Source organism: Megascapheus bottae, chromosome 32 (genome assembly GCF_031878675.1).
Source record: "Megascapheus bottae isolate mThoBot1 chromosome 32, mThoBot2.hap1, whole genome shotgun sequence".
Lineage (NCBI taxonomy): Eukaryota > Metazoa > Chordata > Mammalia > Rodentia > Geomyidae > Megascapheus > Megascapheus bottae.
In genome coordinates, this window is record NC_143540.1 from 9,713,026 (window position 1) to 9,736,152 (window position 23,127).

The 23,127-nt window shown below is 49.6% G+C and overlaps 2 protein-coding genes across 3 annotated transcripts in view; one reads left to right on the forward strand and one right to left on the reverse strand.

The window, feature by feature from the left end:
- Nucleotides 1-1,048: 1,048 nt before the first annotated feature.
- Nucleotides 1,049-12,092, forward strand: Slc6a20 (solute carrier family 6 member 20). Of its 2 annotated transcripts, none has more exons than XM_090323499.1 (11): nucleotides 1,049-1,179; nucleotides 5,183-5,323; nucleotides 5,810-5,901; nucleotides 6,882-7,109; nucleotides 7,836-7,946; nucleotides 8,167-8,444; nucleotides 8,827-8,989; nucleotides 9,139-9,343; nucleotides 10,538-10,697; nucleotides 11,626-11,791; nucleotides 11,918-12,092. In XM_090323499.1, exons 1-11 carry the CDS (start codon nucleotides 1,059-1,061, stop codon nucleotides 12,065-12,067), a joined length of 1,815 nt encoding a protein of 604 aa, XP_090179625.1. In that variant the 5' UTR covers nucleotides 1,049-1,058; the 3' UTR covers nucleotides 12,068-12,092. The 2 variants fall into 2 exon arrangements, with proteins under 2 accessions (XP_090179625.1, XP_090179624.1); XM_090323498.1 differs by having other exon boundaries at nucleotides 8,203-8,444.
- A 4,159-nt stretch (nucleotides 12,093-16,251) lies between these two features.
- Sacm1l (SAC1 like phosphatidylinositide phosphatase) overlaps nucleotides 16,252-23,127 on the reverse strand; it is a 34,448-nt gene continuing 27,572 nt past the window's right edge. The window contains exons 13-19 of the mRNA XM_090323502.1: nucleotides 21,821-21,959; nucleotides 21,263-21,332; nucleotides 21,077-21,149; nucleotides 20,283-20,376; nucleotides 20,026-20,118; nucleotides 18,816-18,873; nucleotides 16,252-16,734 (exon numbers count right to left, since the gene is read on the reverse strand). Of these exons, the coding sequence (XP_090179628.1) occupies nucleotides 16,598-16,734; nucleotides 18,816-18,873; nucleotides 20,026-20,118; nucleotides 20,283-20,376; nucleotides 21,077-21,149; nucleotides 21,263-21,332; nucleotides 21,821-21,959 (664 nt within the window). The 3' untranslated portion in view covers nucleotides 16,252-16,597. The remainder of the gene's footprint in view (nucleotides 16,735-18,815; nucleotides 18,874-20,025; nucleotides 20,119-20,282; nucleotides 20,377-21,076; nucleotides 21,150-21,262; nucleotides 21,333-21,820; nucleotides 21,960-23,127) is intronic.

Below are 23,127 nucleotides of genomic sequence, written 5' to 3' on the forward strand. Positions count from 1 at the left end.
TCTCGCAGGGCTGGCCTGAGCTGGGAGCAAGCTCCCAAGGCAGTGACTCGGGCCGAGTGCCTATGGCTCACATCTATGCCATCCTAGCTATTCTGGAGGCTGAGAATCAAGGTCCGAAGCTGCCCCACAGCCGGAATGCCCATGAGACTTTTATCTCCAATGAACCACAAAAGGCTGGAAGTGCAGCCGTGGTTTGAGTGGTAGAGCGCCAGTCTTGTGCACAAAAGCCAAGAGAAAGCATAAGGTCTTGAATCCACACACACACACACACACACTCAGATCCGATTGGGTACACAGGGTAGGTGGCCAGACTGAGTAGCTGGACGGACAGGGGTACCCAGACAGCTCTCCCACCCCGAGGAGGGACCCATCCTAGGTATAAGCGCGTGCCAGGCAAGCAAGTGTTCCCTCCAGACTATAACCCAACCGCCCTGCTCCCTTCCGATGTCTGCAGACCTCGACTTCCCTACTTCACTGTTGGTCAGAAATCACTGGACATGCTGGCACAGGCAGCTCACACCTGTAAACCCCTACTACTCAGAGAGGCTTGAAATCTGAGGATCAAAGCCAACCCCGGCAGGGAAGTTTGTCAAATTATTTCCAACAAACCAGCAAAAAAAGCTGGAGGAGAAGCTACACACACACACACACACACACACACACACACCACACACACACACACACACACACACACACACACACACACACTTGACAGTATTTCCCTTGGTAAAGTGTCCTGGTACCGTTCTCCTGGCTCTCAGTCTGTCAGATCCAGTGAACACTGGATGGGGAAGAGGTGAAGCAGGGGGCCCCTGAAGGCTGTACCCCAGGATCTCCATTCTCCATGGGGGCGCCTTTCTCCTCCTCCCTATTCCTCTGGCCGGCCCAGCCAGGCGGGGTGGGGCCACCCCATCATCCATTTACCAGCTGCCCCTCCCAAGGGGTGCGCCACCGTTAATGAGATTAGCAATTAAAAATCAGGCTGGTAGCAGTGGTAGTGGTGGCGGTGGTGGTGGCAGCTGCAGCTGGCCCGGGGCCACCCCCTGACTGAGCCGAGCATGGAGAAAGCCCGGGCCCAGTGGGATAACCCGCTGCAGTTTGTGTTTGCCTGCATCTCCTTCGCTGTGGGCCTGGGCAACATTTGGCGCTTTCCTTACCTGTGCCAGAAGTATGGTGGAGGTGAGTGCCATCCTCTCTCTTCCCCTGGGGAGGGGGCCGCCCTGCTGGAGCCTGGAGGTGGGCTGGGGGGGGGGAGAGTTGGGGCTTTACTGACTTGGATGCTGAGTCCCCAACATTACAAAGCCCCCCCTGCTCCATGCCCTCCCCACCCCCATCAGGACAGGAGTGCCGAAGGTTCACTTTATTCTTAGGGAAGTTGAGGCTGGTGGTGTCACAAAGGAAATGGGGACATCAAGTCCCGGCCAACATGACAATTTGGGTTGAAAGGGCTCCATTTGAGAAGGAGAGAAGGAAGGAGAAGAGTTCCGAAATGCAGAGGAAGAAAAGCGATGCTACATCTGGACTGTTGTTTGTTTAGGTGGTGGTTTGCTTAGCTTTTGGGTTGGTTTGCTTTTTGCACTTGTCCTCTCTCCCTTTGCCCAGCTCAGCTGGAAACACCCTTCCTGGGACTTAGCACAGACAGCTGGGAGGCGGTTGAGGGTAGCATCCCTGAGCCAATGTCTTTTGCCAAAAAGACATTATTAAGTATAAGCTTTCATTTCTTTTTATTTCCCCCCCCCCCTCAAATGTTCTATTTTCTAAAATAGAATTCTGGTAGAAGGCAGAAAATAAAAGTGTAGTCACTTTCTTTTTTTGAGTCCAAAATAAATTTTAAAAAATATACATCCATAAAAGCTCAGAAGCTTCCTCCACTGAAAGGGAATGGTTTGTGAAAACCCCAAGCTCTTGGAGAAGGTGGAATTTTCATAACACTTTATCTGAATAGTTTCTTGTATTAAATGGAAGAGAGAGGAAGGGAAGCTTAAAGTGGTATCAAATAGATATAAAATTTTTAATCAGTTATGTTGAATAATATGTATGGAACAGGGAATGGTAGGAAAATACCAAAACCAAAGTGTTAACAGTAGTTACTCCTGGGTGGGTTCTGTATACCTTGGTGTGTGTGTGTGTGTGTGTGTATTTTAATCAGCAAGGGCTTTTTACCACACCAGATGATGAAAGATAGTAGGTCAAAGTATTGACAAAATTGAATCTGTTTAAGAAAACCACAGGGTACCCCGCTCAAGCTCTACCCTTAAACACAAAAGCTCGGGGACAGCTCCCAGGCCCTGAGTTCAAGCCTCACAGCCCACTAAAAAAAAAAAAAATATATATATATATATATATATATGGCTGGCCGGACGAGGTGGCCTGTAATTCTAGCTACTCAGGAGGCTGAGATCTGAGGATCACAGTTCAAAGTCAAAGCCAGGCCGGGCACTAAAGTCCATGAGACTCTTATCTCCAATTCATCACTAGAAAACCAGAAGTGGCCCTGTGGCTCCAGGGGTAGGGCAGTAGCCTTGAGCTGGAGAGTTCAGGGACAACACCCAGACCCAGAGTTCAAGCCCCCACCCCCTAAAACAAAGAAAGCCGACTAAGAATGTTAGCCCCGGAGTATGAGCACCTCCTGACATCACCACCCCAACCACTCTTTTTTTTTTTTTTTTTTTTGGCCAGGCCTGGGCACTGTCCTTGGGCTTTTCCTCAAGGCTAGCACTCTGCCACTTGAGCCACAGCACCACTTCTGGCTTTTTCTGTGTTTGTGGTACCCAAGAATTGAACCCAGGGCTTCATGCATGCTAGGCAAGCACTCTACCACTACGCTAAGCCCCAGTCTCCATCCCCCTCCTGGAAGTCTCCCCGGTCACATTAGAGCAGGCTCCAGAGCATCTGTGACCTCCTTTCTAGCTGCAAACACTCCCTCCCCCCACAAAAAAAGCACAAAGAGTTTATTTATAATAAATTGCAAGCATGGACTGGGCCAAAAACACCCCTGAGAATGAAGCGGATTAAAGTCTGTGTTTCCTTTTCTCCGGCCTAGAAGGGTGGCATGGGGGGGGGGGCTGCTGAGAAATGTTAATTCTAAGATTACATTCTGCTTAACAGAGAAAGAAGAGAAGGGAAAAGACAGGGAAGGACGAAGGGGGAAGCTGGAGGAACTTTACCAAAAAATCCCTTTTTTCTTTCTTGAAAGTCAGCAGTAGGTCAAAGTCTAAGGCAGTGAGTGTTCAGAAAGAAACCAGGGGTGAGAAGGTGCCAAACACTGGCATGGAAAGGCACACAAGGGGCTGGGAAGGTGGCTTAGTGGCAGAGTGCTCGCCTAGCACGCGTGAGGCTCTGGGTTCCATTCCCTCAATGCCACAGACAGAGAAAAATCTGGAAGTGGAGGGGGTAGAGTGCTAATCTTGAGCAAACAAAGCTCAGGGATAGTACCCAGGCCCTGAGTTCAAGCCCCACAACTGACCAAAAAAAATAAAAAATAAAAGGGAAATTGGCAGGGGACATGGCAAGAGAGCCGGGCCAGCAGACCTTCGGAGAGAGTGGTGATTTGTCTTTATGGTTAGAAGTATTCGAAGATTCTCGACAGCTGACATGACTGTGTGTCACTGATAGAGAGGATGGATGGATGGATGGATGGATGGGGAGATGAAGAGATGGATAATAGATGGAGCAGAGATGATGGAGAGGTGAATTGATGTATCGATAGATGGATGTAGGATTGACGCATGCACAGATAAGTAGATAGATGGATGATGGATGGATGGATGGGTGGGTAGGTGTATGGGTGGATGGATGGGTGGGTGGGTGGGTGGGTGGGTGGGTGGGTGGGTGGATGGGTGGGTGGGTGGATGGATAGATGGATGGGTGGATGGATGGGTGGGTGGGTGGATGGATGGGTGGGTAGATGGGTGGGTGGATGGGTGGGTGGGTGGGTGGGTGGATGGGTGGGTGGGTGGGTGGGTGGATGGGTGGATGGATGGGTGGGTGGGTGGGTGGGTGGATGGGTGGATGGATGGATGGATGGATGGATGGATGGGTGGGTGGATGGATGGGTGGATGGGTTGATGGATGGGTGGATGGGTGGATGGATGGGTGGATGGGTGGATGGATGGATGGATGGATGGATGGGTAGATGGATGGATGGGTGGATGGATGGATGGATGGATGGATGGATGGATGGATGGATGGGTGGATGGGTGGGTGGATGGGTGGGTGGATGGATGGGTGGATGGGTGGATGGATGGGTGGGTGGATGGATGGGTGGATGGGTGGGTGGATGGATGGGTGGATGGGTGGGTGGATGGGTGGATGGGTGGGTGGATGGGTAGATGGATGGGTGGGTGGATGGGTGGATGGATGGGTGGATGGGTGGATGGGTGGGTGGATGGGTGGATGGGTGGATGGGTGGGTGGATGGATGGGTGGATGGATGGGTGGGTGGATGGATGGATGGGTGGATGGATGGGTGGGTGGATGGATGGATGGGTGGATGGATGGGTGGGTGGATGGGTGGGTGGATGGGTGGATAGGTGGGTGGGTGGATGGATGGGTGGGTGGGTGGGTGGGTGGATGGGTGGATGGGTGGATGGATGGGTAGATGGGTGGGTGGATGGGTGGGTGGGTGGATGGGTGGATGGATGGATGGATGGATGGATGGATGGATGGGTGGATGGGTGGGTGGATGGATGGGTGGATGGGTTGATGGATGGGTGGATGGGTGGATGGATGGATGGATGGATGGATGGGTAGATGGATGGATGGGTGGATGGATGGATGGATGGGTGGATGGATGGATGGATGGGTGGATGGGTGGATGGATGGGTAGATGGATGGGTGGGTGGATGGGTGGATGGATGGGTGGATGGGTGGATAGGTGGATGAGTGGATGGATGGATGGGGAGATGAAGAGATGGATAATGGATGGAGAAGAGATGATGGAGAGGTGAATTGATGTATGGATAGATGGATGTAGGATTGACGCATGCACAGATAAGTAGATAGATGGACGATGGATGGATGGATGGATGGATGGGTGGGTGGATGGGTGGGTGGATGGGTGGGTGGATGTTGCCAGGAGAGAAGTGGAAGTGGGGTGGAGTGGCTCCGGGCAGGGTGTAAGGGCGTGAGGGAGGTGGAGGCACGGAGGTGCTAGCCAGGCCCTCGTCTCGGGACTCCCGCAGGCAGCTTCCTGGTCCCCTACATCATCATGCTGTTTGTGGAGGGGATGCCACTCATGTACCTGGAGCTGGCCGTGGGGCAGCGCATGCGGCAGGGCAGCGTGGGCACCTGGAGGACCATCAGTCCCTACCTGTGTGGAATCGGTGCGTGGGCCCTGCAGTCCCCTCCCAGACACAGCCCCCGCCCCCCACGGCATTCCCTGGGCTGCAGGCAGGCAGGGAATCAAACTGAAAACCAGGGAACCGGGTCTCTTAGGGCTAGGATGGTGACCCACAGAGCAGGTTCTGGGGGTGGCATCCTTGAAGGTTTCTCTTCTCTGTGCCTGGGCTTGGGTACTGGTGACAGGAGAGACTGATTGCCCGGCATAGACCACCATTCTGCTCCCCATACCCCCGCTCCCCCAAAAGGCAGCTCTCTGTTTTACTGAGCACCTACTATGCGCTAGGTGCTTCGGTGCACTGAGTGGTGATGGGTGGAAGTGGGGGGAGGCTTGTGGCTTCCTGACTTGTGTGTTCCCGGTCCCCTGGTCCCCTGACCTTCAGGATAACACGTGCACCTGCCCAGCACGCACACGCACACACACTCACACACACACACGGCTCCCAGCACCGTCCCCCGCTTCCTTGCAGGCATTGCCAGCATGGTGGTCGCTTTCTTCGTCTCCACGTACTACAACATCATCAACGCCTGGGGGTTCTGGTACCTCTTCCACTCCTTCCAGGTGAGCCGACAGCCCAGCTGGAATGGGAACAAGAAAGGAAGAGGATGGAGCACTGCCCACCTTTCTGTCCATTACAGGGCTTGAACTCAGGTCCTGGGCACTGCGCCTGAGGCTCTTCAGCTCAAGGCAAGCACCCTAGCACATTGAGCCACAGCCCCACGTCTGCTTTTCTGGTGGTTCATTGGAGTTGAGAGTCTCACAGGCTTTCCTGCCCTGGTTGGCTTTGAACCCCATGTCAGCTCTCAGTCTCCTGTGTAGCTGGGATGACAGGCGGATATCTCTTAAGTCACCACTGCAAAGCCAGAAATGGAGTAGAGCTAGCCTTGCCTAAACAAAAAGCTACGAGACAGCACCCAGGCCTTGAGTTCAAGCTCCAATACACACACACACACACACACACACACACACACACACACACACACACACGAACGCAAGGCATTCTATATCATTGATTAGGGAAGGACGAATGACTCTCTGGTCCTGCTTTAGTAAAAATAAGGAATGCAGATTACCTGGCCGGCTCTGCCTGCACACTGTGGTTTGAGGTCCCGGGACTGCTGGTGCAGAAGTGGTGAGGTGAGAGGTATGGTTGCCATCATAGTCCATTCGACCACTGGATAACTGATAGACTGTCCTTTAGGTCCAAAGCAGAGCACAGGAGTCGGGCATGGTGGCTGAGATCTGAGGATCGAGGTTCAAAGCCAGCCTGGGCACTGAAGACCATGAGACTCTTATCTGCAATGAACCACCAGAAAACCAGAAGTGGTGCTGTGGCTTAAGGGGTAGCCTTGAGCCAAAGAGCTCAGGGGACAGAGCCCAGGCCCAGAGTTCAAGTCCCATGACTGACAAAAAGAAACAAAAACACCTTCAGGATGGCACTGAGGAAGAAAACTTCATGGTAGCGAGAGTAGAGTTCTGAATTAGCAAGCGTCTTCCTTCTCACTCTCCTCCTCTCTTTTAATGTCTGCTCCATTGCAAAGGACCCCCTGCCATGGTCTGTCTGCCCACTGAATGCAAACCACACGGGCTACAATGAGGAATGCGACAAGGCCTCATCCACACAGTACTTCTGGTACAGGAAAACTCTGCACATCTCGCCGTCCATCCAGGAGAATGGGGGCGTGCAGTGGGAACCGGCGCTGTGTCTCATCCTGGCCTGGCTGATGGTGTATCTGTGCATCCTGCGTGGGACAGAGTCCACTGGCAAGGTGGGTTGGGGAGCGAGGGGGGCCCCTGGACCCCCGGCGCCTCTGCTCCCAGCCTCGAGCTATGAGGGAATGCCAAGAGTGGCAGCCCGTTGATGGCTTAGAATTCCAACTTTGAGTCTCAAAATGGGCCCGCTGGCCTCCGGTGGTGCACGCCTGTCACCTGGCTACTCAGGAAGGAGGCTGAGATGGGAGGAAGTGGAGGTGTGGCTTGAGTGGTAGAGCAAGAGTGGGAGATCCTGAGTTCTAGCCCCAGTACTGATCACCCAGATTCCAGGTAACTGCAGAAGAGGGAGACGACTTCCAGTAAAGACACCCGGGTGGTTTGGGGGAGTGTGGCCTAGTGGTAGAGTGCTTGCCTAGCATTCACAAAGATGGGGGTTCAATTCCACAGTACCACATACATAGAAAAAGCCAGAAGTGGTGCTGTGGCTCAACTGGTAGAGCTCTAGCCTTGAGAAAACCCAAGGACAGTGCTCAGGCCCTGAGCTCAAGCCCCAGGATTGGCCAAAAACAAAAAGACACACAAACACACAAATGACATAAAACACTCTTCTGCTTTCTTTCTTTTTTTTTTTTTTCCCAGTCATGGGCTTGAACTCAGGGCTTGGGCACTGACGCCCCTTCCCATCCTCAGCTCAGGGGGCGCCTGAGATATACTGGCTGTAGTGTTTCCAGGGCCATGTCCACTGGGCAGCCAGAGCCCAACTCTGCCTCCGCTTCCCACAGGTGGTCTATTTTACTACCTTGATGCCCTACTCTGTGCTCCTCATCTACCTGATCCGAGGCCTCACGCTCCACGGAGCCACCAACGGCCTGGTGTACATGTTCACGCCCAGGGTACGTGGCTGTGTGATACAGGAGTGGGAGTGGGGGAGGTGGGCTGGGCTACCTCCTGGGAAAAGGGGGTCCCCCTCGTCTTCTCCATCTCTAGGGGAAGGAAATCGTCCTTCCAGCCCCTTCGGCGGCCCTGACCTCCGCTGCTGTGGTAGGGTCAGAGAACTCTCCCCCCTTTGGGCCTTCCCTTCCCGCAGCCATGAGACCGAGGGATCGAGACCAGGGCTCATGGGTCATGTCGTCTCCACTGACCTTCCAGATAGAGCTGCTGGCCAACCCCAGGACGTGGATCAACGCGGCCACCCAGATCTTCTTCTCCCTGGGCCTGGGGTTCGGCAGCCTCATTGCCTTTGCTAGTTACAACGATCCCACCAACAACTGCCAGAGGCACGCCATCATCGTGTCTCTCATCAACAGCTCCACCTCCATCTTCGCCAGCGTGGTGACCTTCTCCATCTACGGCTTCAAGGCCACCTTCAACTACGAGAACTGCTTGAACAAGTTGAGTTCCGTGGCGGTGGGGGGTGGGTCCCCAGGAAGCTCTGAGCAGAAAAGGGGGACTGGGAAGGAACACCATGCTCAAAGGTCACCGGGATCCACTGTGTGGGTCTGGTCCCCAATGCTGTGGCCCCCTGCAAGCCCACCATCCAGCTTCTGGATTTCCTAGCTGGCTTAGGTGGGGTTGGTCAAGGTCATGGGGGGAAGGGTCATTTTCTGGCCAGTCAAGGTCAGGTCAAGGTCACACAGGAAGGGATGTTTTTAGTCAGTCAAGGTCTCATGGGAAGAGATGTTTCTGGCCAGTCAAGGTCAGTTCAAGGTCACACGGGAAGGGATGTTTCTGACCAGTCAAGGTCAAGGTCACACCCCCCGGTCTACTCCACAGGGTGATTCTGCTGCTGACCAATTCTTTTGACCTTGAAGATGGCTCTGTGACAGCCAGCAACCTGGAGCAGGTGAAGGACTACCTTGCTTCCACTTACCCAGGCAGATACGGCGAGCTGCTCCCCTCCATAAAGAACTGCAGCTTGGAGTCGGAGCTGGACACGGTAAGGTCCTGTCTAGCTGGGGCAGGTGGGAGACGTGGGCTCAGAACGTGGCCATCTGTGGCCACTTCCGAGGTTCCCCTGCCCCACCTCAACCAGTCAGGTCATCAAGGCCTCGGGGCACGTGACTGTTCTGTCCTCACCACGAGCAGGCTGTCCAGGGCACGGGCCTGGCCTTTATCGTCTATACGGAGGCCATTAAGAACATGGAGGTGTCCCAGCTGTGGTCAGTGCTCTACTTCTTCATGCTGCTGTTGCTGGGCGTGGGGAGCATGCTGGGAAACACGGCGGCCATCCTCACCCCGCTGACCGACAGCAAGGTCCTGTCCACACACCTGCCCAAGGAGGTCATCTCAGGTGAGCGCACATGCGTGGACCAGTTGGGAGGGAGAAACAAGGTCCCCACTCAAGACGGCTGCAGAGGGCGGATGGGACTTCACGCTGGTCCCATTCGTCCAAGGCTTGTGAGCTGGACCCCTGGTCACGTGGTCAGGCCTGTGTATTTCTTTCTCCACATCTCAGAAGAGGGGAGGCAAGCGCCAGACCCGACGCCGAAGCATCCCCTAGGCTAGGAGAGACCCTGTTTTGGTTTCTGGGGGTTCCGTTGAACCCCAACGATCATGAGGTTTACCTCCTTCGGGGTACCGTCACTGACTGTGCATTTGTGTCTCCCCGCCATGTCAAAACCATCCAAGTCGACGTCCTTTTCTATGTGACATTCTGCATCGGCTCTGCATTGCCGAGTGAAACCCTAGAAGACGCGGTGTGGGTTTGTGGTCATCTCTTAACATCTATCCATCATGGTTTTGCCAGTGATCAGGGCCTTTTCCCTCGCCCTGTGTAAAAACACAGCCTGTGATTTCTTGTCTGGAAAAGAAGCCTTCTTGGCCGTTCCATTCCTCCTACTTTAACGGCATGCCATGGCGGCCAGACAGGGTCATGAGACTTATGGAGGCAGCTACCTCTCTTCCTTGGGCAGGGATGAGTTAAACCCAGCTCTCTGATACTTTCTAAGAAAAAAGGACCTGGAGTCAGGCATGGTGGCTCACGCCTGTCATCCTAGCTACTCAGAAGGCTGAGATCTGAGGACTGCGGTTCAAAGCCAGACTGGGCACTAAAGAACGTGAGACTCTTTATCTCCAATGAACCACTAGAAAACCGGAAGTGGGGCTGTGACTCAAGAGGTGGGGCGGTAGCCTTGAGCTGAAGAGCTCAGGGACAGCGCCCAGACCTAGAGTTCAAGCCCCACAACCAACAAAACAAACAAACAAACAAATAAATAAATCCACTGGGCACCAGTGGTTAGGCCTGCAATCCTAGCTACTCAGGAGGCTAAGATCTGAGGACCCCAGTTCTAAGTCAGCCAGAGCAGGAAAGTCCTTGAGACTCTTCTCAACCTTTACCATCAGAAAACCAGAAGTGGTGCTGTGGCTCAAAAGGGAGGGAGGGAAGGAAGAAGGAGGGGGATGAAGGAGAGAGGCTGGCTGGCAGGCAAGAAGGGAGGAAGGAAGTGGGGAAACAGATGGCTGAGCAGGTGGTCTTGAACCCCAGGTCTGGTGTGCCTCAGTAGCTGTGCCATTGGAATGGTGTTTACGACGGAGGCCGGGAGCTACTGGTTTGACATCTTCAACGACTACTCAGCCACGCTGTCTGTGCTGCTAATCGTTCTGGTGGAGATTGTGGCCGTGTGCTACGTGTACGGGCTGAGGAGGTGAGGAGCCGGGGCAGGGAAAACACAGCCAACGGGGACACGCTCCACGAGGAAAGCGCCCGTCCTCCATATGCAGCTCAGCGCCCGTTGTCCAAGCTCTTTCCTCGTCCTCAGATCTCAGCCATCGCCCGGGTCTGTCTTCAATGGACAGCTCCTTCCTCTAGTTCTCGTATTTTCCCCTATGCCCCCCCCACCCCCCCACCCGCTCTCCTGTGCGGGGGACACTGCCATCTAGTGGCCATGGAAAGAACATGAGGACTGAGTGCTGTCACTTGCCACAGTGTTCACATGGCCCAAGAAGGAGTTTCTGTGGCCTGGAGCTTGCCATCAGGCTGTCACCATGGGTAAGATGTGTTGAGCCACCACGGGATGCCCCCGCTCCTGGCTCACGGGCAGGAAGTGTCTGGGAGGAAACAGATGCTACGGTGTTGTAACCGAGTGGGGAAAGTTGCTGGGGAGGGAATGGCGCTCTTCTCTGGTTCTTCCCAAGCCCAGGTTGGCCTCCGGGCCCTTTGGGCTGAGGTGACACATTCTCTGAAGCCACTCAAATGGCTCCAGTTGTTGGGCCATTAGCCCTCCCTCCCCCCCTCAAGGGGCTGTGGTCACAGTTCCTGGAGGCTTCCCTCTGCCCCACACTGGAAGCCAGCCCACAAGATGTCCCCACATCCCTTGCGGGGAGAATTGGCCATTCTCTCCTCCCTACCTCAACACCACTCCCAGGAAGAGTCAAAATTAGGGCTCGGAGTCAGGGGCCGGTGGCCCAGGACTGTCATCCTAGCCACCAAGCCAACCTGGGCACAAAAATCCTTGAGACTCTTATCTCCCATGAAAACCAGAAGTGGCGCTGGGGTCACCTCCCCCCTCCCCAGCCCCCCTTACTCCTTGCTCATTGAATAATCCAGATCTTCTCTCCACGTGGTCCCCATAGATTTGAAAGTGACCTTCGGGCCACGATGGGCCGTGCCCTCCACTGGTACTGGAAGGCCATGTGGGCCTTTGTGAGCCCGCTGCTCATCATTGGCCTCTTCGCCTTTTACGTGAGTGACTACATCCTCACAGGGACCCTCCAGTACCAAGCCTGGGATGCCACCCAGGTAACCTCAAGTCCCCCGCCGAGCTCGCCCTCTGCACATGGCCCATCTACCTGGTGGGCGGGCCATCACAGAAGAATGGCGGGAGGGTTCCCCTCCCCCTCCCTCAAGCTCCCTCTCTCTCTGTAGGGACAGCTGGTGACAAAGGACTACCCCCAGTTCGCGCTGGCTATCATTGGCCTGCTTGTGATTACCTCCATTGCGTGTATCCCCCTGGGGGCTCTGGGGACCCTCATTATGCACCGATTCAAGAGGGGGGGCTCAGCCCCCGTGGCCTGAGATCTGCACACACACACACACACACACACACACACACACACACACACACACACACACACACACACACACACACACACACACCCAGAGACCAGAGTCTGCAGCCACTCACCTTGTCACTCCTGTCCAGAAGTGGAACAGTCCTGGGGCCTGCAGGACCCGGGCCCATGGAGGAAGATGGATGAACTGTGTCTGGAGAAAACCTGGGATGTCACTGCTGGCTGAAGGTTGTGACATGTGGCTTCCAGGAGGTCAAAGGGTTGAGGCCCCATCTTTGAGATCATTGTTTCCTTGATTCTAGAAAGAGGAAAAAAACATTCTAACAACTAAGGTACATTGTGAGCTGAAATCTGACCACCACCCTCGCCTTCTGAAAACGTGAGCCATCTGGTATTTGGCCATAGGCAAACACCCAAATATGAGAAGGCGATCATTTTGAGAATGGTGTCAGGAGGTTTTGAAGTTTGCAAGGTGAATATGGTTGCAGTCAAATTGCCTTTTTTTTTTTTTTTTTTGGTCAGTCGTGGGGCTTGAACTCTAGGCCTGGGCCTTGTCCCTGAGCTCTTCAGCTCAAGGCTACCACCCTACACCTTGAGCCACAGTGCCATTTTGAGTTTTCTGGTGATTGAGATAAGAGTCCCACAGACATTTTTTTTTTTTTTTTTTTTGCCAGTCCTGGGCTTGAGCTCAGGGCCTGAGCACTGTCCTTGGATTTTCTCAAGGCTAGAGCTCTACCACTTGAGCCTCAGCACCACTTCCGGCTTTTTCTACATATGTGGTACCAAGGAATCGAACCCAGGTCTTCATGCATGCTAGGCAAGCACTTTAACCACTAGGCCAAACTCCCAGCCCTCCCACAGACATTTTAGTACCTAGGCTGGCTTTGAACTGTGATCCTCAGATCTCAGCCTCTTGAATAGCTATGATAGGCGTGAGCCACCACACCTAGCTTATCTTTTTCATTTTTGAAGTCATGGCCTATGTGCAATTTCCCTGTCTACTTTGTAAATGTTTTCAGGACTGACGGGCCATGAGGAACCTTCATTTGGGGCTCCCTCTGTGTGGGGGGGCCCAGCCCCTTGGGAGGGCCAAAATCGTCTGTGAGAATAACAGAACAGAAGCAACCTCTCAACAGACTTCGTGCTAATATTTGGGCATCATGGCTAATGAATGTCACTCGAAAATTAATATAAAATTATTTATATGTGTATAGGAAATCTCTCCTTCCTTCCTTTTTCCTTTCCTTCCTTCCTTTCTTCTTTCTTTGTCAGTTCTGGAGCTTGAACTCAGGGCCTGGGCTCTGTTTCTGAGCCTCTTTGTGCTCAAGGCTAGCACTCTACTATTGAGCCACAGTACCATTTCTGGCTTTTTTTTTCTTGTGTAAGTGGTACCGAGGAATCAAGCCCAGGGCTTCACGAGTGCTAGGCCAGCACTCTACCACTAAGCCACAGACTCTGTAGGAAAGTTTTCTAAAAATGGTCATAAATCACACCAGAGCATCTTATAACTGAATATATACTCTATTTATGATAGCATTAACCCATCAGAGAATGTCTTTTTTTTTTTTTACTGTAATAAAGTGGGGCAAAGGTTACCCTAAAATGATCAGTCTCTATCTTAATGTTCTCTGCTTTGCTGACCTTGTGCGATTCACAAGTTTCTCGGGGTATATTTACAGATTCTCACTGAAGACACTTAAGGGCTCACGTGAGACATTTATACCTGACATGTCTTTTAGTTTTTCTTCAACTTCTTCAAGCTGTAAACTTATGTACAGCCAAAACAGCCATCTGGAGAGTCCTCTCTTGGCTGTCATCCATCCAGCCCAACTTCCTCTTTTATCCACTTCCAGAAAGATGACTCTCCTTGCTGGATGCCTGTGGCTTAAACTCATAATTCGTAACTGATCAGATCTGCAAACCCTTTAAGAAAGCGCAAGGATGGCTGGGGCCGGGATTCGATTCCTCAGTACCACATACACAGAAAAAGCCAGAAGTGGTGCTGTGACTCAAGTGGTAGAGCTCTCGCCTTGAGAAAGTGCAAGGACAGTGCTCAGGCCCTGAGTTCAAGCCCCATAACTGCCCCCTCCCCCAAAAAGTGAAACAACTTCCAAAACATATTCATCTGGGGATATGTATAAAGCTAGGAGGAAATATTTTCTCCTTACTAACCTTGGCAGGTGGACTTCCAAGTTAACTTCTAAACACCACCTTCTGTTCTTCCCGACCTCCCGGGCTTCCCTTGTAATGAGCCAGATCCAGAGGAGATGGCTTCTAGCGCACAGAAAACAGTCCGAGGGATGAGAGGGTACCTCTGGGGTTTTCCTTTACAACTAAGCCTTCCATGTGGCTCGTAAACTGTCGGGCTGCCTTGCTGGATGTGGTAAGAAACTAGGGTGCACTCTAACCCAGTGCCAGTAAGGAGGGTCATTCTAATCACCCACAGAATCTTCCCAACCACAAGTGACCTTCAGAGTGGATCTGACTCCAGGGAAATGTGGCTTTGTTTTGCTTTTTTCGGGTGGTTGTGGGACTTGAATTCTGGGCCGCAGCCTTGACCTCTTCGGCTCAAGGTTACTATCCTACCCTTGAGCCACAGCGCTACTTCCGGTTTTCTGGTGGATAATTGGAGATAAGAGTCTCTGGGGGGAGGTAGTTTTGGTAGTGTATTAGAGACAAGAATCTCACAGACTTTCGTGCTCTGGGCTGGCTTTGAACCGTGATCTTCCGATCTCAGCCTCCTGAGTAGCTAGGATTACAGGTGTGAGCCACAGTACCTGGCCCAATTTTCTTTTTTTCTTTTTTTGCTGGAATTTTACTGCAAATTTTTTTTTTTTAAACTCAAGGGAAATGAACATGCTCGAACGACACATAAGAAAATAATGTGAGGTTTTATTTTCACTTATGGACATACAGTACAGGAATGAAGAAGGAAAATCACCATGGGGTCCCGAAATATTGACAGCTTATGACTTAACAAACTGATGTGGCCAGTCCAGTGTCTGCAGAGCAGCCAGGCCAGCAATTCAGGTTTGGTCTCTGTTGGAGTTGTTGACATGAAGTCCAGAAGCATTTGCGTAATATATCACAGTAGATAGGAGCTCTGTTTGCAAATGATGCTTATTTACATGTGATGAATAAGTGGCTCTATTTACTTACCCTATCGTGAGTTTTCATGACTGAGTTTAAGATACACAGGACTGCCCCCGGCTATTGTGTTGTTTAGGATTTCTAAAAAGCGACATTCCTATGAATGTTGATAAAAGACAAGGTTGAAGAAAGGTAATGCTAAAATAAAGGCGCTTTTAGAAGTATCAAAGGACAACGTAAGTTATTGCTGTTGGAGGAGAGGGGTAGCTGTACATACACTGCAGCAAAACAGTAAGATCCTGTAGCAGTGTGTAACTGAATTGTCTTGAAACAGTGGTAATTATACTAACTTACAGTCCTATTATCTAAACCTCATAATTACAATTTGAATATACAGTCTGACAAGGAACAACCACACACAGCCTCTGAAGTGTCATTTTTGGGGTTTGGTTTTGCGCGCATGTTCAAGTTGAGGTCGGTCCTCGATCTGGAGAACGTTAACTACTTAGAAGAGCTGAGCGTAGACACACTCACCAGCAAGAATGAGAAAGCGAGAGTACCGTGCACGCCAAAGTGGCAAGTGCCTCAAGCATAATAGCAAATTTAGCTCGAGACCCTCTAGGAGACCCCGTGCAGGCTCCACGAGTGAACGGACAGAACTGCAGAGAAACTCAGTGTTCACAAAGGCGAAGGGCAGTTTTCCGTAAAGGGGCAGCAGCCCTTCCAAAGAGGCGGCTCTGGAGCATTAGCGGAGGAGATACTTTCCATTCTTTGAGTAAAGAGAGAGTATTGTGAGCTGTGACTGCAGAGCTGACTGAGGTCACGAGGCTGTTCCTGGAAACTTCAAAAAAAATCCAGACCCCGTTCACCTCGTTCTTCCCATGAAACCACAGATCACGTCTTCAAACCTACATTGATATCTATCAGAGATTTACATGTTATCAACAGTAGAATTAGCTTATTACTAACTTTTTAAGGAAAGTTCAAAGGTGTGTGTGTGTGAAGAATGCTTGCTAACAGCGACTGCATCTACGATGATGATAATGAAACAGAGCTAGAAAAATAATTTTACTGCTTTAAATAATGCAAGAGGCTAAATTTCTTTTTAAAATATATTACTTATCTGTCACCAGCCGATTAGCTTGACAATGACTATATTCCCTCCGTTCCATAAGCTGAGTTCGGATTCTATTTCAATTCTAGTAGAGCTTCAGATGAGAAATATAACCATCTCGATAGTGAAGAGATCATGAAGTCAGAGACATCAGATCAATGCTAAGTTGTCACCCGGTAAGGAACACACCAGGTGATCCGGGAGACGAAGAAGAAAAAAAAAAAAAAAGGCTTTTGGATGACTTCAGGCCATGTGGAAAGCAGGTCAGTAAAGACTCCAGTTCTGCATGGTGGAATCTTCCAATCTGAGCCGCTTTCCACAGATACAGATTCAATCGATCTTTTCTTTCTGGACTAATCGGGGAGCATCCACGAAATCTTTGCCATTGTAGAGAATAATAAAAAAGGTTCCAATGCTTGCTACTGCCCAGAAGAGCACGTAGGCCAGGGTTTCTGTCCAAGTGTCACCTGGGGGTAGGAAAAACAAAGAGCGTATAAATAAAAGGCATCTGCTCATACGAGATACGGTTGCGAGTTGTAAATCACATCTTTACAATATGGAAATCTGTCAGCCCATCTACAGGGGGAAAAAATATATATATAGCAAATTATAATTATAATTATTATTTTTCCAGTCATGGGGCTTGAACCCTGGGCCTCAGTGCCTTCCCCGGGTTCTTTCTGCTCAAGGCTAGTGCTCTACCACTTTGAGCCCCAGTGTTCTCTGTGATTCACTGGAGATGAGAGTCTCCCAGAGATTTTTCTTTTTTTTTTTTTTTTGCCAGTCCTGAGCTTGAGCTCAGGGTCTGAGCACTGTCCTTGGACTTTCTCAAGGCTAGAGCTCTACCCCTTGAGCCTCAGCACCACTTCTGGCTTTTTTCTATGTACGTGGTACCAAGGAATTGAACCCGGGTCTTCATGCATGCTAGGCAAGCACTTTAACCACTAGGCCAAACTCCCGGCCCCTCCCAGAGATTTTTCTGCCCAGGCTGGCTTGGAACCGCAATCCTCGGATCTCAGCTTCCTGCTTAGTTAGGATCGCACCACTGGCACCTGGCAGAGATGCTCAATCGAGCTTTACATTGACAGTTCTCAAACCGCTATCAGTACCAGAACCACCTGCAGGTAGGCAGGTGGTCAGGTCTAAGATAGCAGAATCTGAGGGCAAACCCAGTTTCAAAACAAAAACAAAAACTCTGGAGCTGTGGCTCAATGGTAAAGTGCCTGTCTGGTGTGCCTAAGGTCTTGAGTTCAAGCCTCACTACAGCATGCACAAAAAAAAAATTTAAAAATTAAAAAAAAAGTTTTCAGTTCTAGGTATGGGTGGCTCATAACCTATATACTTATAATAGGAGGCTGAGATCTGAGTATCACAGTTAAAAGTCAGCCTGGCAGGAAAGTCTATGAGACTGATATCTTTGATGAACCATCAGAAAACCAGAAGTGGCACTGTGGCTCAAAGTGGTAGTGTGCTAGCCTTGGGCAAAAGAGCTCAGGGACAGTGCCCAAGGGTCAAGCCCCACAAATGCAATCCAAAAACAACAAAACGGTTTGGGCTTTTTTTCATTATCTGATTTATGAAACAGTAGCCCCTCTATACAGCATGTTCACAGTACTCATAGAATTATTTTAAAAAGGAATATGGGAAAACAGTCGTAGTGTTGTAGTATTCAGTGAAAAAAGCAGATCACAGGCACGTATAATATCCTTCATAAAGACTTAAAATGTCAAAAGGTAAAGATGATTAGCTAAGAATTTTTTTTTTTTTTTTTTTTTGCCAGTCCTGGGCTTGAGCTCAAGGCCTGAGCACTGTCCTTGGACTTTCTCAAGGCCAGAGCTCTACCTCTTGAGCCTCAGCACCACTTCTGGCTTTCTTCAATGTATGTGGTACCGAGGAATCAAACCCAGGTATTTATGCATGCTAGGCAAGCACTCTACTGACTAGGCCAAACTCCTGGCCCCAGAAAGAATTTTTTTTTTAAACAAAATCTTTTTATTTTTTTATTTTTTGCCAGTCCTGGGCTTGAGCTCAGGGCCTAAGCACTGTCCTTGGACTTTCTCAAGGCTAGAGCTCTACCACTTGAGCCTCAGCACCATTTTCGGCTTTTTTCTATGTATGTGGTACCAAGGAATCGAACCTGGGTCTTCGTGCATGCTAGGCAAGCATTCTACCACTAGGCCAAACTTCCGGCCCTTTAACCAAATCTTAAGTAAAAAAACAAACAGTGGGGGGGCCAAGAGTTTGGCACACGAATAAAGAAAATAAAAAATAACAGGATCGGAAGGTATGTGGTAGTATTCAAGTACACACACAAAGCCTGGGGTCAATCCCTTGCACTGAAAGAACAAAACAAACCCAATGATGAAACTACCTCATATGTATTTCTTTCTTAAAATATCAAAAGGAATTAATCTCATCTGTTCTACTCCCATTAAGTCTGATAGGTGAACATCAAGCGTGAAACGGACTCAAAAAACTCAAGATGTCTAAGAACGTTCAACATTCCAGGAAAACAAATGTGAGGAGTATGAAAGAGGAGCAGACTTACCAGCCATAAGCAAACAGATAATGCACATCGAAAAGGCAACCACCATGATAATGGGCAACTGCAAAAGAGAATGGAAAGAGACACCACGGGGTGAGAACGCTAAGCCAGAGGCTACAAAATCAATCCTGCTTATTTTTTTTTTGTTGTTTTCTTTGTTTCTTTTGATTTCTTTTCTTTTCCTGCATATTTTTGCTTGTGAATAAAAAGAATAAAAGCTGCGCCCCAGTGGCTCATGCCAGTGATCATGGCTATTCAGGAGGCTGGGGTCTAAGCCAGTGGAGGCTGAAACTTCGTGAGGCTCTCATCTCCAAAAAGCCGGAAGTGGCATTGTAGCTCAAGTGGGTAGAATGCTCACTTAGAGCCAAAAAAGCTCAGGGACCGTGTTTGAGCCCCAGAACCGGCAAAAAAAAAAAAAAAAAGAAAAGCTTTTTGGGCAAGCTAACCCGTACAAAATCTTTCTAACAACCAAGTAAACTTGGGGGTCTGGATCGTGACTAGATAAGTTAGGAGATCTGAGGAAACATGGAGGGAATTAGGAAGAGGAAGGCAGTTGCCTGAGTGAGAATCTAGGACAGCAGGCACCCTTTCCATTTTAAGGCACTTTTGTCCCCTGGCATGAGGCCCTACAGAGGCTGTTGCAAAGTCTGCCCAACATTGGTTCACACCTACAATCTTTAGTTATTACTCAGGAGGCTGTGACCTGAGGATCAGAGAATAAGACAGACTAGGCAGGAAAGTGTGAAATCTTCATCTCCGATTAACCACATCAAGAGGTCAAAAGTGGAGTTGTAGCTCAAGTGGTGGAGGGCTAGCCTTGAGTGAAAACAGCTCAAGGGCAGGGACTCTGCACTCAAACCCTAGAATCAGCACCAAAAAAGAAAAAAGAAAAAGAAAAATTAGAAGAGTATCTAAAAGATACTCTGCCTTCTGTGACAAACTTGTCTCCTGTTAATTCCTTCATCACAAAAGAATGGAAATATTCCTGAAAGGTGGCCTTCTCCATACTTCCTGCTAATGTTCTTACCCACAAAGGATATGCAAGAGTATTGTCAGGAAAGGAAACAAACACTAAGTGCATTTTACTCAGTGTCCTGATCTGCTTGGACAGAGCTGAGCATTTACATTCCACTTAGCGAAGTCAAGGGAGATATCAGAGCATCTACCTCTTCAGACACAAAGCGCTTTACTCAGAAAAACAAAGAATTCTTACAGCCAGGAATTTCCAGTCCCTTGGAACACTTAAAGGACTATGGGATTCTAATTCATCCACTGAATAGTTCCCGAGAAATAAGTCTATAGAGTCCTAGAACAGAAAAAAGAAAATGAAGGAAATCATTAAACTTCCCAGACTCGATGTGATCACATTACCTAGCAATGACAAAAACACAATCGTTTAACAACCAAAAGACAAAAAAAAAAAAAAAAAAAAAAAAAAAAAAGCACCCGAAGCACCCAGTGCAAACTTACTTGTCTAAATCCATCGGAAAAATTGTTCTTGTAATACCGTATTAGTGAGTTCCAGCCGTCCATGACAAGTCCCAGCTGAGTTCTCTTTCCAGTTCTGGTTAAAAGAGATTCAGTTTTACATGACAGACTTCCAATGCTAAATCTCCATACTGTCTTATGGCCGACAAAATATATGTAAATAAGCGAGTTAGAAAGACATTCACAGAATCACTAGGTAGGTCTAAGAAATACGTAGTTGTCCTTTGGTATCCATGGCAGAACCCCAGCAGACCCAAGCTGGCAGAGGCTCCCTCCTCCCTTATACGTGATGACAGAGTATCTCCACGTAACCAGTTCACATCCTCTCGTGTACTATCTGTCATAACTTAACACAAGTGCAAATGTCACAAACACTTTGGAGGGGCTGGGAATGTGGCTCAGTGGTAGAGCGCTCGCCTAGCACACACACGAGGCCTTGGGTTCGACTATGGTACCACAAAAAACAAATAATGAATATGATTAACTAATTAAAAAAAGAAACACTACGGAGCCCTCAACCCTGCCTGCGTCAGAACATCCCAGGAAGGCTAAGAAGGTGCCAGCTCCCGATCATCACCTCCCAGCAATCCTGACAGGCCAGGACGCTGGTGCCGCCTGTACTGCTGTTCCATGCAGGTCATGGGGCCTGGGTTCAATACCCGGTACCCAAAAAGAAAAAGACACACACATACACCCAGAACCATCACCACCACCAACAACAGAAGCAGAAGGACTCTCAGCCATGAATGTGCACTGCTCTAAAGAGAGTGGCTTGCCTGGTAAAGTCGGTCTTCAAGGCACCCGTTCCCGCATATTGCTTGGCACAGGCATTTGCGTTGTCGGCCCAGGCTGTGAACAACAACAAAAAGTTAAACAGTGGTTGATGATGGTTACAATGACCGCTGCAGTTCCGAACATGTCCAAATGGCAATTCATTTCCAAGTTGGAGCAACTCTGCCTACCATTTTTGTATATCTTCTCAAATTCGTCTTGTTCCTCGATCTTCTGTCCCACGTGCAAAACTCCCAGTCTCTAGAACAAAAACCACAGCGGCATTTAGGTGTAGACCTCAGCAGACATAATTTAAGAAGAAAAGCAGAGTTTCCTAATCCTATCATATGCTTCTTTAGCTACTAAGGAGCAATGGGAACAGATATATTCTCTACAGTGCTATTTAAAAGCGCAAACTAGGGCATCTTCAATGGCTCAGTGAAACTACCACTCATTAAAAATGACCCTTACACAGAGCCATTAAAAAACCCCGCAATTCTAGCCAGGTGCAGTGGCTCACGCCTGTCATCTTAGCTACTCAGGAGGCTGAGATCTGGGAAGCGAGGTTGGTTGCCAGCCAATGGACCACCGAAACCCAGAGGCAGAGCTGTGGCTCAAGTGGTGGAGCACTAGCAAAAACCAGTGGCACCCATGCCCAAGCTCTGGGAAAGGCAAAAAAAAGAGACAGAGACTGGGGGGGGTGGGGGGTGGGGTGGAAAGAGGAAGAGGAGGAAGGAAGGGAGTCATACCTGAAGCTGGGCCTGAAGTGAACGTCGAGCTAACAGACTCTGGATCACATTGGTTCTGTCTAGACAATCCATGCAGTTGCTGCGGAAGACACCTTCCTGGTTCGTCACCACGCTGCCAGCAGGGTCTACTAGAAAATAACTAAAACATATTTGTATAAACACTCTCATACCACAGTAGGTCAAACCTACTAGTGACTTGATTCTTGACATACAGGTCACTTCCATGATGCTGATAAATTCAGGAAGTAGCCAGGCCCTGATGCCTCACGCCTGTCATCATGGTTACTCAGGAGGCTGAGATCTGAGGATCACGGTTCAAAGCCAGCCCAGGCAGGAAAGTCGGTGACTCTTGTCTCTAATGAAACGGGTATCATGCGTTACAAACCTCTTTATCTTTTTCTTTTTAGTTGACTAGCACATGTTGATAGAACAATATGTAAAAAGAACTGGGTGTGGGGAGTTTGGCCTAGTGGTTGCTTGCCTAGCATGCATGAAGACCCCGGGTTCAATTCCTCAGGACCATATACATAGAAAAAGCTGGAAGTGGTGCTGTGGCTCAAGTGGTAGAGCTCTAGCCTTGAGAAAGCTCAAGGACAGTGCTCAAGCCCCAGAACTATCAAAAAACAACAACAAAAACAAAACCCGGGTCGGGAGTTTGGCCTAGTGGTAGAGTGCTTGCCTAGCATGCATGAAGACCCGGGTTCAATTCCTTGGTACCACATACTTAGAAAAAGCCAGAAGTGGTGCTGAGGCTCAAGTGATACGAGTTCTAACCTTGAGAAAAATCCAAGGACAGTGCTCAGGCCCTGAGCTTAAGCCCAGGGCTGGCAAAAAAAATAAATAAATAAACCAAAAAAAACAAAAAAACAAAAACTGGCAGCAAGCAGTATGTTTTCTTCCTACCTCAGATAGCTGTCTAGCTGTGTGATATTCTTTCTTTTTTTTCCCCCACTCACAAAACAGAGGTGATACTGCTTTAAGATTAGACTGCTTTAAGATTTGAGTGAGATAAAGCTTAGTGTACACACACATACACAAAGCACTTAGCAAGCAACTTTCTTTTTCTCTTTCTCTCTGTCGGTCCTAGGCTTGAACTCGGGTCCGGGGCTTTTCCCCTGAGCCTCTCTACCGCTCGAGCCGCAGGGCCACTGTCAACATTCTCAATTCTCATGGACTTTCCTGTTGAGCTGGAGTTGAACCACGATCCTCAGATCTCAGCCTCCTGAGCAGTTAGGATGACAGGCGGGCACCACTGCTGCTCAGCTTGTCCATAACCTGTTTGTTTTTTATTTTTATTTGTCACTCTT